The 17,078-nt window shown below is 44.9% G+C and overlaps 1 protein-coding gene across 1 annotated transcript in view; it reads right to left on the bottom strand.

The window, feature by feature from the left end:
- The window catches only part of LOC144752806 (parathyroid hormone/parathyroid hormone-related peptide receptor-like), a 334,785-nt gene that overhangs the window by 194,106 nt on the left and 123,601 nt on the right, over positions 1 to 17,078 (bottom strand). Inside the window, exon 4 of the mRNA XM_078640656.1 lies at positions 16,516 to 16,626. Coding sequence (XP_078496782.1) covers positions 16,516 to 16,626 — 111 coding nt within the window. The remainder of the gene's footprint in view (positions 1 to 16,515; positions 16,627 to 17,078) is intronic.

Genomic DNA, 17,078 nt, shown 5'->3' with positions numbered 1-17,078 from the left:
AGAGCGTCTCTCGTCTCCATAACTACCAGACACGGACGCCCATCGCTGGGCGTATACAGGTTTAATCATGTGTCCGCTCTAACCAATCCAGTCAGGAGCAGGTTACATCCAGGCAAAAGAGACATGCCCGCCCGGGACACCGGATATCTCACATATCCCGGCAGTGAGCTGGAGTCCCAGGTACGGATTAGACCTTCCACACACCCTCCCCCAGGCATATAATCCTATCGGGTTTATCCTTTAACAAATTCCCTTCGGAAACAGGAAATGCAACGTCATAGAAGTGCGCCTAACCGTTCTGTTTCCTTGTTAACGGTAATCACTTCACCTGCGCATAATAATTCAAGGATGGGCCACACTATAAAAACTCCCTTTTCCACATCATATGATGTCGTCGGGGAGGAGTAGAGAGACGCACACCATAGGTGATCCTACGGGGAACAACCCAACAGTCAGTAAGTCTCTTATCTCTAGCCTGTATTCCTGCTTTCGTTGAACCATGTATTTCTGCATTCGTTGAACCATGTATCCGATTGCTAGGAATACCAATATGGTTTATACATCACTCTTTGCTTTCCTTCTCTCTCCAGCGAAGTGTGATCACGGGGTACTCCCTAACCCTCGCCTCCCATGGGGCAAGTCGTTCCCTCCTAATGGGTAAAATAAATGACTGAACATTTGTCCTTGTTTTCAGTATAATCCCTGTTAACTGACTTTCTTTAGATTAACTCAACAATGAGTCTATAATCTAATACACTACACCAAGTATGATTGATCACATGTCATATAAACATTAATATGAATTCACTTTTGTTTTTTGACAATTTTACAGCTCAATGGACCCCCTGAGTGGACGGTGACTATAGGTCACATCCACAGAGTGGCACTACCAGTATAGTATGGTAAGATTGGAGCCCCCCAGTCCGGTCCTGATGAAAGCCATGTGCCCATAGGGACCTTCTGGCTGAAACATGTTGACCTATTCCTTAACATTCACATAGCGGTGACTGGATGATTGCTTTCTTATTCACCGCGCCTTTGTTTTTAGACTCCACACAGTTCCCTTACGGGATAAAGTCACATGGGGGAACTATAATGGCTTTTAAACTCACTATTTCCTTTGGTCCCCCACTCACTTTAGAAAGTGCATCCCTGTCGTCAGGTGTATGCCCCCGCTCCACCAAACGGGGTTTCTGGAGGGCGAGGACTGGCAGATGATGAAGCATGACACCTGGTGGTGTGTGATGCCAGTCTATCACTTTTTGTGAGATGCCCTTGTCACCACTTGGCACTTCACATTGACTTGGTCATATTCTAGAAGTGGTCTCTATTTGTGATACGCAATATATTTATGGCCACTTTGGCTGAGATAAAGTGCTGTTAACTCGGCGATAAGTCCTTGAGAATATGCTCCTCAGTGATTAGTCCTGAATTATGTTTTTCAGTTATTCATTTGATAAATATGGGCCTCCTTCCTCACCTATTGCTGTGATGTTTAATACATTGGTACCTGATATCATTATGCCTACTTTAACAGGCTAATGTAATATCTCTTTGCTCAGTGTAGCAGTTCCCAGTGAATGGAGAAAACTATGGTGGTACCCCTTTTAATGAAACCCAATTTTGATCCCAACACTTTAGGTTGTTACTGACCAAGGTTCCGTCCCACCCCCTTTGCTTCGAAAACCAGGGAAACAGGGTTAATTCTGAGCTATTGACATCCTTTGAAGACAGTAAAATTTTACACACTGCTACAGCAGGCTTTCAGCCCTTTTATTGGAATGAGTCAATTGTATTCTTGGTACATGATGACTTATGTCAGAAGTTGGCCATGGGTGGCTCTATCACCGTAGACCCGCTTGATTTGTCCTCAGCCTTCAGCACTGTCTCCCCCCCCATACTGCTGAGTTACTCTTGTTAGGGGTGCTAGACACAAGCTAGCTTGACTGGATGCAATCAGTATCACTGCCTCCATTTGAGTGTATCCTTCATTAGTTTATTTTGAAGGCCCACAGATGTTCTCCCTTATTTATATCTCTTCTAATGTTCATGTTTCCTATCTGGCTGTCTTGATCAGGTCTTTTGGTTTTGTGTCTCATGTTATGGTGATGACACCCAGTAAGATGGACAAATGCCAGTTGTCTACCCCTCAACAGCGACATAATGGTCCTGCTTCCTTACGTGATGAAGCTTGGAGGCCTACTGAGGATGGGATGTATCCATGCATAGTTTCTTTCCGCGCATTCTAGAATTGTGGATCCGAATATTTTAGGAATTCCTCACTTTGATAAGTAAATTTATATATATTTCCTTGCTTTGAAAATGCTCCTTCTGATTTTTTTGTGGAGTTGTACAAGTCCCCTGTTGCCAACCAAAAGTTGACTGTTTAAAGTCTTAGTAATCTGCTGTTGGACTGTGCACAAAATGTAATCTGGGTTTTCTGAAAAACTGATTTCATTGGTTGTTAGACCTGGCATCCTTATGGTGGTCTTACCCCCCCAAATGGTTCTGTTTTTTATCTCCATGTTTTGCAGTATCTTTTTTTTGCCCATAGTCTTATGGCCAACAAAAAGATAATGCAAAACATGGTGATAAAAGGCAAAACGATTTGGGGGGGTAAGGCTTTTAGAAAGTGGACATTTCTCTGCACTTACTACTCTGTATGCCTGACAGCCTGTCTCCAAAACACATCTGGGCTGCGTGACAGCTACATTTGTGCATTCCCTCTAGACAGACACAACATAGGACACTCAACTGCGTCTGTATTCATGTGCATACTGATTGGTCATCCTGGGCAGGATGGAGGAGAAGAGGTAATACTTTGCTTTAATAGGTAGTGTACTCTCTCCACACAACGGTGTGAAATACCCCACATAGCTGGGCTGACAGACAGGACTAGGTTGAAATGGATCCTTGTGCACTTCAGAATTCTCCTTTGAAGTCACCCCCTCCATCAAAAGTACTTTTGGGTGTAAGTACTGGGTCTCTAACCCTTTCACGTCAGACACTTTTTGGACCTGTAAACAATAATCGCTGGCTCTACAGGAGGATTGTTGTGCTACCAGGAGGGACTGCCACTCTGCTAACTGTTCTGCCGTGTTGGCCTGCTGCTTGCTACCTTTCTGCTCTGCTTCCTTCACAAGTGATCTCCAACGACTTGCTGGCTTGCCCCCTGTTCTTGAAGCTTTAGGACCATCAAAGTCTTGGCTACGCTGCCGTGGGACTCTGCCATTGTGAGTCCGGTAGCTACACTTTGCCCATATAGACTGTGCCAGATCACCCGCGTGTGCTGTGCAGAGCCAGCACCTGGTCGGTGGAGAGATTGGGCACCTTCCTGCTTTATCCAGAACCTGTGAGTGCCTGATCGACTACCTGTGCTGCGCAGAACCAGCACCTAGCTGGGAGAGAGATTGGGCGCATTCCTGCTTTTCTCAGAGCTGAGCGAGTCCCACTTCAGTCGACACCACCGATCTGAAGTATTTCCCAGCAATGCTGTGCCCCAACCCCCACCACTCCAGAGGGAGACAGTCGCAGCGCTGCATGCGGACATTTCAGCGTGGTCTCTGAGAGAAGACCGCGGCCTCGAGAGACCCGACACCAGCGGCTCCCCTTGCTGGTTTTAAGTATCCGAAACAGGTACTATGTGGCCCTGGATCCCAAAGGTCCCAGCAGTTTGCAGCACTTCCTCTGACTTGCACCAAAGGTGCCTTGATTTACTGACATGGCTGCGGACAGCGTCTTCACACTGTTCTGCTTTCAGTTAAGGCAGTGTCGGGAGATCAATTATTGAACACAAGTGTTCTACTAATACTTGAGAACCCTGAAAGCACTGCATTCTTATCTGCTATTCTTTTTTTAAATTATACTGTTTATTGAAAATTGACAGGATACATTACAATTTACACAGATCCAGTTTCGATAACGGATACATGATTTACAGTACAACACCACTCTTCCATTTGGTTTTCTATCTCTATAACTTTAAGCCTCGATCTCAGGGAGGATCATCCCAACAGTCAGTCCCTTGTTGCGATCCCTTACCTGGGTTCTAACATAGTTTCTCACGGAAGGTATTCCACTTGCTCAAGACCTGCTCCCTCTTTTTGGGGCAACCCCTGCTTTCATACAATGTTTTTTCCGCTATCATACATCAATCAAAGTCCCCCATCCAGTCTCGCAATTTTGGTGTAACTGGTGCCCCTCCCAATTTTTGGCTATATTGCGTTTTGCAAGTACCAGTTCCATTGTTACTCCGATTATTTCTTTCTCACTATGGTCAGTAGGTTCCCATACATTTAGGAGGCACCATCTTGGGGTAGGGATCATTTCCACCCCTGGGATCTCACTCAGTTTTCGGACTATGGTCGCCAAGTACTGTTGTATGCGGAGGCAGTCCCATAGTATGTGGTAGTATGTTCCCTCTTGGCCAAAAACCCTCCTGCACGTAGGGTCCTTTCTACCCATTTTAGCCAAATTGCGACACAAGTAGTATATTCTATGGAGTATTTTCAATTGTATTAACCTGGATTTGCTCGGTATGGCTACTTCTTTTGGGCATGACAAAGCGTCTTGCCATTCCTCGTCATCCAGATCGTCTATGTCTGCCTGCCACCGTTCTCGGAGTTTAGTGAGGGGATCTGGGGAATTGTTAACCAATTTTTGGTATGTCAGGGATATTGCCTTACGGTCCATGTGGTCTATCAGGATTCTGTCCTCTAGTGGGGAAGACTCTGGGAGTTCCGTACCTTTGGGTATTGCTGCTTGTAGTACGTGCTTAATCTGCAGATCGCAAAATGTTTCAACATCGGACAATTCGTATTCTTGCTGGAGTGCTGCAAAATATCACACACTCCCCTTGCCCATAGGTCACCTACGTGGGATATACCTATTAGGTCCCACCTTTCGAAGCCATGAAATTCGCCCATGGCCACTATCCATTCCACATCCCACAGTGGGGTGTGTTGTGTTATTTTGTTATCCCATCCCATCTGATTCTGAACCAAGTGCCACAGTTGCCCGTAATTTTGGTTGGGCCTGTCAGGGGTAGTTGTCTGGGTGAAGTGTAGAGTGCTTTAGTGTATCCCCTCTTGCCTAAAACATATCTGTCCATATGGTACAGAGGCTTGTCTGGTGATTGGTATACATATTCGTTGATGGCTACCAGTTGTGACACCCAGTAGTATTTACGTATATGTCGGGCAATGCGATACCCCCGTCGTACCACCCCAGGACTAGTTTCTGGTGTGTGATTCGCTGAGACTCCCCATCTCATAATAGTAACCTTTGTTTACTTTCTATTGTTTGGAAATACTTGGAGGGCACAGTACATGGTGTGTTTTGAAGGATATAGAGAAACCGGGGGAGTGTCATCATTTATAAGAGTGCAGCTCCCCCTAGCAAAGAGAGAGGCAGCGTACTCCAGTGACGCACGTCTCCTTGTAGATGTTACACTGGAGGCAAAAGATTGCTTTTATAGAAGAGGTCAGTGTCTACCGTTATGAAAACCCCCAGCTATCAGAACCCTTTCGTTACCACCTCCACCGCACGTTCCCTAGGACGTGTGGGAGATGCCCCATGCAGTATGTAAATGGTGGACCAGTTGATGTTGTATCCTGAGTATTTGCCAAAGTTGGTGAATATGTTCAACACCCCATGGATTGAGGTTTTGGGGGATGCTAAATAAAGGAGTACATCATCTGCGTATAAAGATATTCTATCCTCCCAGCTGTTTGTCCATCCTAGGCCCCTTATCAATGGATCCCTCTGGACCCACGAAGCCAGTGGTCCCAAAGTTAAGGCGAAAATTAACTGTGATAGCGGGCAGCCCTGTTTTGTCCCTCTTACCAAGGGAAATCTGCGAGACATTTTGTTGTTAAGCACAACTCGTGCTATAGGTTCAGTATAGAGAAGTCTGAGCCATGCCGTAAAGTTGAGTCCAAATCCCCTTTTTTCTAAGACTATAAACATATACGGTCATTCCACAGTGTTGAAGGCCATACGGGCATCAAGGGACATGACTACTGCATCCTCTCTCAGCGTATTTACCCTCCCCAGCATTCCTTGGAGTCTTCGTAGGTTGAGAGTTTTATTTCGTCCAGGGATAAAGCCTGATTGGTCGGGGTGAACCAATTGCGGAATGATTTGAAATAAGCGTCCGGCGAGTAGTTTCGCTAGGATTTTGGCTTCAGCATTAATTAGTGAAATGGTACAATAGGAAGCACAGTTATCCTTTGGTTTGCCCACCTTGGGGATCACTACTATGGAAGCCAGCCGTTGGTCATCCGGAAGCATCCCCTTAGCAAGGCTTTTCCAGATACATGTTTTTAAGGTGGGCAGGCATCGTATTTGCTGTTAGCTTATATAGCTCAATTGGGAGGCCATTGGGCCCGATGCTTTCCCCGATTGTGTATTTTGGATCGCTTGAGCAATCTCTTCCTCTGTTATTTCACCCTCCGTTAATGCCAAAGCCTCTGAACTGAGGGTTGGAAGGGGAATGTCTGTCAACAGGTCCTTGGCCTCCTCTCGTGTCGATGCTACGGAGGGCAAATTTACGCCATGGTAGTACATGGCAAACACGTCCGATGTCTGGTGTGGGTCTCTGAGCATCTCGCCCTCTCCCTAGGTTATCGCAGTAACTAGTTTACTTGCTTGCCCTCGTCGGTCAAGCCAAGCGAGTAGTTTTCCTGTCGTGTCTCCTACTTCATATAATTTGTGCCTGGTTGCCATTTAGTAGACCTTTACAGCGTCCATAGCCAGATCCAGAGATGTGTCTGGTCTCTTCGGAGTTGCTGCCCGTTAGGGCTGCCTCCAGCTGTTTGAGCTCATGCTCAAGTTTTTCAATTACGGCTCTTTTGTCTTTTCTGTATCCCGCTACCAGAGAGATTGATTGTCCTCTTACCACAGGCTTGTATGTATTCCATAGAGTCTGTGCAGATTGGACCACCCCATGTTTTCTGGGAAATTGTTTTTTGGCGTTTGAAGCAGTCCTTGTTTTACCCGGGGGGACTTTAAGCCACCATGGGTCGATTGCTGTCCTCCCTTCTGGCTGAGTTGTACCCTCTGAACCGCCCCACCAGATCCGCCTATGTAATCACATAGTCTATTCTGGAGAGACTATTATGTGATCCCGAGTGGAACCTGTAATGCTGTGCTATTGGGCTGTCAATTCACCACACATCAACCAGCCCCATGGTGGTCAGAAAGTAACATAGTCAAGAGTTGGCCTGCTGCGAGGCCCGCAGTGCATATCTATCTGTATGATAATGCTGCGTTAAAATCTCCCCCAATCAGTAGCTCCCCTACCTGAAGATCCAACAGTACATCTTGACAGGCTTTTTTTTTTTTTTTTTTTTGTTCCTCATCTCAACCATGGCAGGTCCTTCAGTACGGCGGACCAAGGAAAGTGTGACTTGAGAACTAGACATGCTGTCTCAGTGCAGGACTGGTATGGGTCAATCTTTACGGGGGTACGCCAGGACCCAACAGCAAAGTCAGTTTCACAGTATATCACAGGTCCTTTAATACTCCTGGAATGATGCTTGCCATTAGCCAAATTCCACCATCTACTCATTCCACAAATTGACCTTAATTGTAAAGGACAAACATGAGTGAGCAAAAGGGGTGCGACATGGCTTCGTAATCATTGGAACTGGGGAAAAAAAAAAAAAAAAAAAAACCCCAGTCTTGACTATTGAGACCAATCAAATTTAAGCCAGAAAGCTCTTTTTTCTGGTTTGCCACCTCTAGAAAGATATAATTTCGATATTGAAAGTATGGAGGAACTCCAGTCTTGTAGTGTCGGGGGGGATGCCTCTTTCCAGCGCCTACAAATCTCTCGTCGAGCCACCAGGATTGAGTAGAACAGGAGGTTATTATTTGCGCTGCGTTTTTTGTCCGTCACACCAAAAATTACCAGGCTTAGATCAATATTCACAGTAGTGCCTGTTGAAGAGGTTAGTTTGCTGCTTATTGATTGCCAATAGGATGTTAGGTGTGGGCAATCGTAAAACATATGAGCATCAGAGGCTGCCACCTGACCACAACGGGGGCAAACTACTGGAATGCCTGATGAGAATTTGGACAGCCTCTGAGGAGAATAATAAGCCCTATGGAGGGTAAAGAGATGGTTTCTTCGCAACCAGGCTGGTTTAATAATGTCCCATAGTACAGTGAAGGATGACTTCCATAATTCTTTTAGATTTGCCGCCGGCAACAATGATCCCCATAATTGGTCGGGAAGATGTAACACTCCATCTATTTCCTCTAAAATTAGGTTATAGAAGTGAGAAACCTGTTTTTTTGTTAAGGAATTATCCAATAAAGAAGATTCTAGCTGACTATTGTCTCCCAATAATTGTTGTTGACGGCGAGTGGAGCCGGATGTTTGCGTAGTCGCCCAGCTAGAAATCTGCAGATATTTAAGTCTAGAGAGATTGGGACCTACCTTACTCACTAGATGTTCCCAGGAGAGCATTTCTCCCTCAAAAAACAAATCTCCCCAAGCTAGGATCCCAGCATCTTTTAGCGGGCTTGTCAGAGCATCTTTAGTCCACTCCGGTGGAGCCGGAAGATCCCATATGGGAGAGCCGTTAGAATAATAGCCTATTTTGGTAGTGGTTCTAACATTGTACCAAGTTTTTGCCAGGCCTTGCAGTGTCTTCAACTTAATTTTCTTAAAGAATTTTGGGTCTCCAAACTTAAATAAGAAACCTGTCTGATTTAACCCTTCACATTTTAGCAGTGTTGAGAACATATGGCCAACTCCCTGATCTGATGGAGTTTTAAATAACATTCGGGCGTGTGTCAGCTGAAATGCCCAGGCATAAATTTGAATATCAGGGCCGGCCAAACCCCCCTTCTCCCTACGACGCCTCAACTTATTCCAGGAAATTCTTGCTGTCTTGTTCCTCCATATGAATGAGGTGATGTCACTCTGCATCTTTGTTATCATTTTCTTTTCAAAATATAGTGGTAAACTATTGAAGACATAGGTCAATTCAGGCAAAATGGACATCTTGACCAGATTAGATCGGCCTAGAAGCGTCAGTGGAAGATGGCTCCAAGAGTTCATTAAGTTCCTACAGTCTTTGGCTGCTAATGTAAAGTTTGTGTGGGCGATCTGGTTGATGTCTTGTAAGATTTTTATACCTAAATATTTCATGTTGTCCCGAGTTTGTACTGGGGGTGGCCTATTTATACTATTCCATGCCATAATCTCAGTCTTTGTGGCATTAATTTCGTAGCCTGAGATATTGCCGAAATTTTGTGCCAAATTAATAACTGATGGAAGCGTTGTGTTAATGTCCGATGTTAAGATCATGAGATCATCAGCATATAAGGCCACTTTTTTTTCCCAATCTCCATGTCTAAATGGAGCAATGCTGACATCTTCGCGGATCGATTGGGCGAAAGGCTCCATATAGATATCGAAAAGCAGGGGTGAGAGCGGACAGCCCTGTCGGGTACCTCTTGTGATGGTAAAAGGTTCAGATAGTCCGCCGTTAACCAGAACCGAGGCTGAAGGATCATGATATAATAATTCCACAGCCCGGCAAAAAGCCCGCCCCACCCCAAATTTTTCCAAGGCCCCCGACAGGTATTTCCAATTAACCCTGTCGAAAGCCTTGGCGGCGTCGATTGCTGTCCTCCCTTCTGGCTGAGTTGTACCCTCTGAACCGCCCCACCAGATCCGCCTATGTAATCACATAGTCTATTCTGGAGAGACTATTATGTGATCCCGAGTGGAACCTGTAATGCTGTGCTATTGGGCTGTCAATTCACCACACATCAACCAGCCCCATGGTGGTCAGAAAGTAACATAGTCAAGAGTTGGCCTGCTGCGAGGCCCGCAGTGCATATCTATCTGTATGATAATGCTGCGTTAAAATCTCCCCCAATCAGTAGCTCCCCTACCTGAAGATCCAACAGTACATCTTGACAGGCTTGTGTGTGTTGTGTTAGGGGGACATAGACCTTCATCATGGTTATCGTTCTCCCCTTCCACGTCCCGGACACTGCAACATATCTGCCCAGAGCGGCCGCTCAGGTACGGTTCATGGCAAAGAGAAAGGTCTTCCTCTGTAGTATCCCCAGCCCTCTAGATCTTGTAGTGAAGTCCGCATGCACAATCAATTTGTATCCCCAACGATCAAGGGTTTTGCAAGAGTTACCGATCAGATGTGTCTCCTGAAGTAATACAATGTCAGGAGAGTGGCGCTTGATGTATTGGGATACCATTCTTCCCTTGAGTCTATCTCCCAACCCATTTACGTTCCAGGAGAGGAGTCTCAATCCCGGACCCTTGTCAGTATGCAGCATTTCTGTTGTGGCTTGTTCCCTTCCCCTCTCCTCTGCATCGGGCGTGATTGTATGGTCGGCTTGCTATGTGGCATGTCACTCATAACCTCTCTTACTATGTCTGGCTTAACATTTTTAACACATTTTACTCTTCCTGTCGAACTTTGAAAATTCCTGTCAACTAACAGGGAGTAACCGTTCTTCCCTTTTTCCGCGCCCTCCCTATCGTAGACATAACTGTAATAGAAAGTTGTAACATGAAATACCCCCCTCCCTGCCTCCCTGCAATTCAGATCTAGAACTGCCTGAGTCCCCAACAATGCAGAGTGCCTGTCGCCCTTTCTCAATCTGTGTCATGGGGGACCGGGGCTAATACCCTGTGTCCACCACCCAACCCCTATATTGTTGGGAAACCAGTTTATAACAATCCCTTACAAGGTAATTTTCCGTATCTTCCCAGTATTTCCTCCTGTTGCTAAATTAGGCTCACCTGATACCAGCTTGTTCTGCAGTGTCGGTGGTGTCTTTTTGAGCAATATAGGCCATATTAATTGTTCCTCTTCTGCAAACTGATTGTGCCTGGTGTCGACCCGCATCTGACCTTTTGGCACCTGTAGTGTTTGTCTTCGTATTTCATGCCAGTTTTTCGGGATACTGCTTCCCAACACCTTCCACCCCTCTACCCACTGCCATGCTGTTTCTGGTTTCTCGAAGAACCATGCCTTGCCTTCGGCCTCAATTCTTAATTTTGCTGGGAAGAGCAAGGACTACTTCATTCCTCGGCTATGCAGTACCTGTTTGACTTCATTGAAAGATCTTCTCTATCGATGGACTCTGAGAGTAAAGTCGGGGAAGAAGGTGACTGTTATTTGCATGGTGCACCTCTGGTCCACTCCTTGCTGCCTGCAGGATAATGTCCCTGTCTCGGAAATTAAACAGGCAAGCCAGGATAGGTATAGATGTGGCTCCAGGTTTGGGCCTACCTCCTGGGACCCGGTGTGCCCTTTCCACCGAGAAGAATTTAGTAAGACCTTGTGTTTGCAGTTGTTGGTTTTAGTTATTCCACAAATAGGTCTGTTGCTGGCCCTTCTGCGCATTCAGGCACTCCAATTACCAGGACATTATTGCGCTGCGACCTTCCCTCATAGTCATCTAGCTTCGCTTCCAGGTCACGACAATGGTTTGTAGAACTTTAACTTGCTGCTGCATAGTTTTTGAGTCGCCCTGAAGCCCAGTCACTGTAGTCTCGACCGTGTTTACTTTGTCTCTCACCTTTAACAGGTCTGCTACAAGTAGCGAGATCTCATTCATGATGGTGGCCATTCTGTGCTCCAAGGATGTGCGTACTGCCGTAATCGCTTTCATAATGCCCTTGAGGGAAGGATCGTCGGCCTCTGAATGTGGTTGGTTAGCCACAGTAGGTAAAGGTGGTGTCTCTGTTTCCGCCATGTGGCTTTTATTTGTTGTGAATTTATCAAGCTTTGTTTGATGCACTCCTTTCGGCCCTCCCCCCTTATCATCTCTCGTGAATGAAGGATTATGATGACTCGCTCAGATTTGAGAATATGGGGTTATTGCCCGCCGCCTGCCTGTCGGGTTTCTCCCCACCTTAGATTTCATGGTCTGTGTTAGGGTTTCACTTAGGCGAGTCTCCCTTGATGTGTTCTCCCTCGGGTCTGGACATAATGCCGTCATATAAAGGCAGGATGGATCCACTACCCAGGGCACTGGCTCTACGAGTTATGAATCTGGGGCAGGGGCTTCTTGTTTACTGCTACTGTTGATTTGCTCACCTACAACCTTTGGTGGTCCGTAAATGGTGGAAACTTTATTGCTACTGGCTCTTTCCGGAGAGCTCAACTCTGCTCCGCTTCCATGCTTTCCCTCACTGCCTCTGATATTTCCCTGCTTGCTGTGTAGCCTTACTTGCGTGGCACACCAAACCACTGAGTTGCTTATATTTATGTCAGTGTTCTACTCTGGGGATTGATCTACGCTTCGAGAACCCCATACTTGCTTCGGCTGCGAGGCCGCGACACTCAAGCTCTCCAAGTGGCGTTGTCATAGTATGCCAGGTTGTGATCTTCTCTGCTACATCAACACTGATCTTTATAACCAATGGGACTGTCCACATACTTTACCTGGTTTCTTTGGTGTCTGCCGTTGTATTTCGCTCTCATGGGCGCGATGTTTTATTGAGTGTGGGCAACATTGTGATATTGTGTGCCCCCTTCACGACTCCGGTACCAGTGTTGCGGCTTCTTGTCTTGCTGACCGCCGGTATGCCTTTTTATTGCACGATGGTTATGGTTTCCAGGCGTAGTTTCTCTGATCTGTGCAGCCGGCTCTTTTCATGCCCATGTTCCGCTCTGGGAGCCTTCCTGCTCTGTGCGGGGTCCCGGAATTTGCTCCGTAGTCTGGGGGAATGAGGAAGGGGTGAGGCTTTGCGCAGTAGCGAGTTGCTCTTCTCTTGCTCCGTGATTTGCCTCACCCACTCACCCTCCTAGGCCGGCGCTCTGCTTCCAGCCAGTCACACAAGTCCCCCGCTCTCCGAGTTGCTCAGGCTGCTATTCTCTGCCACTCCGGTTACAGCCCTTGGGGCGAAATTGTGGTATCGCTGTGGCAGAAACTCCAGCGAAAGGGTTCAGTTGTTGAGTCTGGTTTCCAGTACCCGGATTAATTGGCCCTTTATCTGCTGTTCTTAAACGTGCATTTCCTGAAAAGTATACATTGTAGTATTGTGGTTTTGGCCTATTGTGTTTATAATATACAAAGCAATTTTTTATAAACTGGTGTGGAGTATTTTTGTGGTGTGGTTTATTCATTGTGCTACTGTATGGGTGTGTTGCACAACTACTTTACACATTAACTCTTTAGATAAGCCTGCCTGCTCTGTGCCATGCAACCAGAGGGTGAGCAGAGGTTATCTTAGTTGTGTATCTAGCTTACCCTGACTAGAGTGGTGGGTTCTGCCTGGCTTGGGTGTATACCGTAGCCAACCAGAAACTCCATTTCTAACAGTGGTGCACTCTCAGGCTTAGTCTTTTCATCTGCTTTCCCACTGTCTGTACATAAGATTTGTAGTACATGATGAGAGAGAACAACATTTCTGGACCTTTATGCTAAAGCTTGGTAATCATGCAAATGTGCTGCTTTTTTTTTTAGAAACCTTAAAACACATCTGTTCATTCTGGTATAATAGATCAGGTGGCTCCCATCAGGTCTAGCTTGCACCAGGAAATGCTTTGGGTCGATGTTGTACTTTACAAGTAATTGAACACCCTTGTCAGGTTAATGCCCTTTTCTTTCATATACTCATCTGGAAAAAGCAGTTTCTTATAACTGAGATGATGTAAGGATAAATGGAATGAAGAGCATAGCTGGGTGCTTCCAGTCTGGTAGGAGAATCAAGCGTTCCCCAATAAACCAAATGTGTAATATCGTAAATAAGAGTTTCACTCGCTGGACCCCAAATATGAGATCTATTTGGCTGGACCCAACTAGTATGGATCCAGTTTTATACCTCCTCCAAACTTTTCAGTTTTGGTCATGTAACTCCTCTGGGTCTTTCAGTGAGAAGTCTAGATGAATATCATTTGTGCTGGATTGTCACTGATCCTTGTGGAACTTGATGAGCTTGATGTTAAATAGACATTGAAGAGGGTCGCTCTGAGAGTGTAACTCATGGGCACTTTATAGAAGGGATACGAGTTGAAAATCGACAATGCTCCTGTGTGAAAAACTTAAACTATGATATGTTATATGAAATATGCTGTGATATAAGGTATTTTCTGTTTCTTCAAAGTTGTGGTGTGTTTTGGCATGTTATTTTATGGTAATGTATGGTTATAAAGAAGTGGAGGCCGTCAATTCTCCCTGCACACTGCCAAACTCTGGAATTCTCTCCCACACCATCTCCGGGCCAAACCCAATCACCTCTCCTTCCGCACATCCCTTAAGACATGGCTGTTCCCTTAATCTGCCCTGTTCATCTGCCTCTGTCACTGTAAAGCGCTAGGATGCCTCTGGGTAGCCATGCGCTATATAAATACCAATTCAATTCAATAAAATTATGGTTATATTTGCATTCATATACTACCGGTAATGCAAACGTAAGGGAAACAATCGCAGACATTACACCGCAATACCTTCACAACGCAGTTGTTACAATGACCGCGTTGTTACCACACAATGCCATTACTACGCAAGTCATTGCATCGACTTGCAGTAGTTGGCGCTCTAACATAAGGAATAGTATAGTTTACTATTCCAACACCTTCCCTACTGTTGCGTAGGCTGGAGTTGTAATAGTAAATTAAACATTTCTAATGTTACGGCACCATCTACTGCAAGTCGATGTAATGATGTGAGAAGTAATGGCATTGCGTTGTAACAACCGCTTCGTGAAGGCACGCAATGAAATGTCTCGCGTAGTAAAGAGTCATATTCCAAACGTAATCATATCTAGATGCTTGGATTCATAGGGCAGAGCGATACAACAACACTGAATAGGTAGTTATAACGTAAAGATGATACACACATTTAGATTGGGATGTTCACCATTAACTGTGAGTTGTGGCTAAAGTTATTTAGAGCACAGTGGACATAATTTATAATACTGCCTTTTGGTTAGTCTGGGAAGTCTCCCACCTCAAAGGAGGTGGACAGTAGCTAGTCAGAGTGAGACAAAAATATCAAGAGCCACTTTCATTATGGAAGTCAGATGTTGGTCAAAGAAGAATAACCTCATTGATCATTGATTTTCTGTCTAAAACATGTTTTTTGTAATATCTATATAAAATATATCTCGATGTACCAATATTTACCTATACTTGATGTTACTGTGAAAGACTTTTCTATTAACATATTTTTTTCTCCATCAACAACATTTCTAAACTTTTATGAAAATAAGTCTTCATTGCTTATCCAGCTGGTGGTTGGGCCTTTGCTGGGAAAAATATCCAAGTCTACACAACTCTGAAGAAGGATAAACAAGGACTAGAGCACACGCAAAGAGTTCTTTGAGAAGTAATCATAGGTATTATGAGAAATAAGATCGTTCACAAGAGTTGGTTTTTCTTTTTGCTTTATAGGTGAACGTGGTTCTAACATGAAACCAGCCGACACATGTTTCGTCAAAACAGATGGTAACCCGTGACTCTTCAGGGCTGAAAAGGTGCTTTAAGGGGCGATATCGGGGGACCGGAGATACTTCCAACCCGGTCCTAGTCGGGTGAGTATGTAGATGCCAAGATATGGCCAGGCTGCGTGTAAAGATCCTTAAAAAAGCTACCGTATACGGAAACGGCAAACAGTTAGACGTCTTTGCTTCGATCCACGCTGGCTGCAGCGCACGCCACGTGCAGTCTTATACATTGACGGAAATACCCGCCCGTCTTTGCTAGCCTTATTAAGGACCACGTTCACCTATAAAGCAAAAAGAAAAACCAACTCTTGTGAACAATCTTATTTCTCATAATACCTATGATTACTTCTCAAAGAACTATTTGCGTGTGCTCTAGTCCTTGTTTATAAACTTTTGTGGGTGGGGTTTTTCACCCCGCTCCTGTACAGGGGTTTTGGGTTTCCCTTGTTCTAGAAGCACCGCTTTGTATTATTTATTCTCTCTACGCTAACCGCTGCTTGTTGAGCGCCACATTTTTCTGAATACTCTAAAACCCTTCGCAGGACTTTAACTCTGAAGAATGACTTAACACTTTAACAGTTCAAGCTATGTCCTTGCATCTTATTTGTTGGACCTCATGAGCCAAAAACACTCCACAATTTACACCAATGGTCACATATTAAGTTAAACGGAAAATCTGCATGCAACTAAATCTCGTTCATACCTAGTAACCATTTTAATATAGCACAAAATTTGCATCACAGACAAGAATTTCCCAAAAATCTCATCTGCTGTATTCTGAGTATATTTTTAACATATTGTCGTCACCTTCAAAATGCACATCTTGCTTGAGTCCTTCAAAAGGTAAGCAGGTTTTTTACTAGATATATATTATATTAGTGTCTGTACAGAATTTAGACATATTTATTGAATGTGAATGAAGGTCATTCCACGTTATACTCAATTTGAATGCCTGTTGGCCATGCTATTTATGAATTGGATGCTGAAAAGGATGGATACATGTGCAGTTGTTGATACAATGTATAGTGGGCAACTGGTATCTAGTATCCAACTGGTAGGACAGCATCAATTACCTTTGTGGTTGAAATCATAGATATACTCTGGACACCGCACATTAACCAGTTGGTTCTTCTGGGCTGAAGGCCAACAAATGATTCCATCCCATTCTGAGAAACAGCTGACACCTGTAAAAAAAATAATACATAAATGGTTTGCAAAAAAGGGACCAGGATATGAGCCAGAAATGATCGCTGTTCCAACCTCTACACTGAAGCAATTATTAACATCCTCCCTGGGCAGTTCAGGCATGACTTTTCTTATTGGAGCAGGGTCAAGACTGATTTGCACATGGCTAGGCCCAAACTGAGGTGGCATGGTGTGCACAATAATGAAGGATTGTGAGACGGACCCAAGTAATTACTAATGGCTAAGATTAATTCAATCATTCCCTTCATCACTTTTTTGAATATTTTAGTCACCTTAAGTGGATGGGTATGTCCAAACGTGGGTCCTGTGCAGACTCTGAGACTGGTACCAAGCTACACCTGGCGGATAAGCCAATACTAGGGTAAAAGCGGTTCTAGGTTGCCAGTGTTCCAGTTCACGGAGGACCTAGCTTGGCAGTTCCGGCTGGACT

This window comes from Lissotriton helveticus, chromosome 5_1, assembly GCF_964261635.1.
Source record: "Lissotriton helveticus chromosome 5_1, aLisHel1.1, whole genome shotgun sequence".
NCBI classification, from domain to species: Eukaryota; Metazoa; Chordata; class Amphibia; order Caudata; family Salamandridae; genus Lissotriton; species Lissotriton helveticus.
This window is presented reverse-complemented; position numbering and strand designations above follow the sequence as displayed.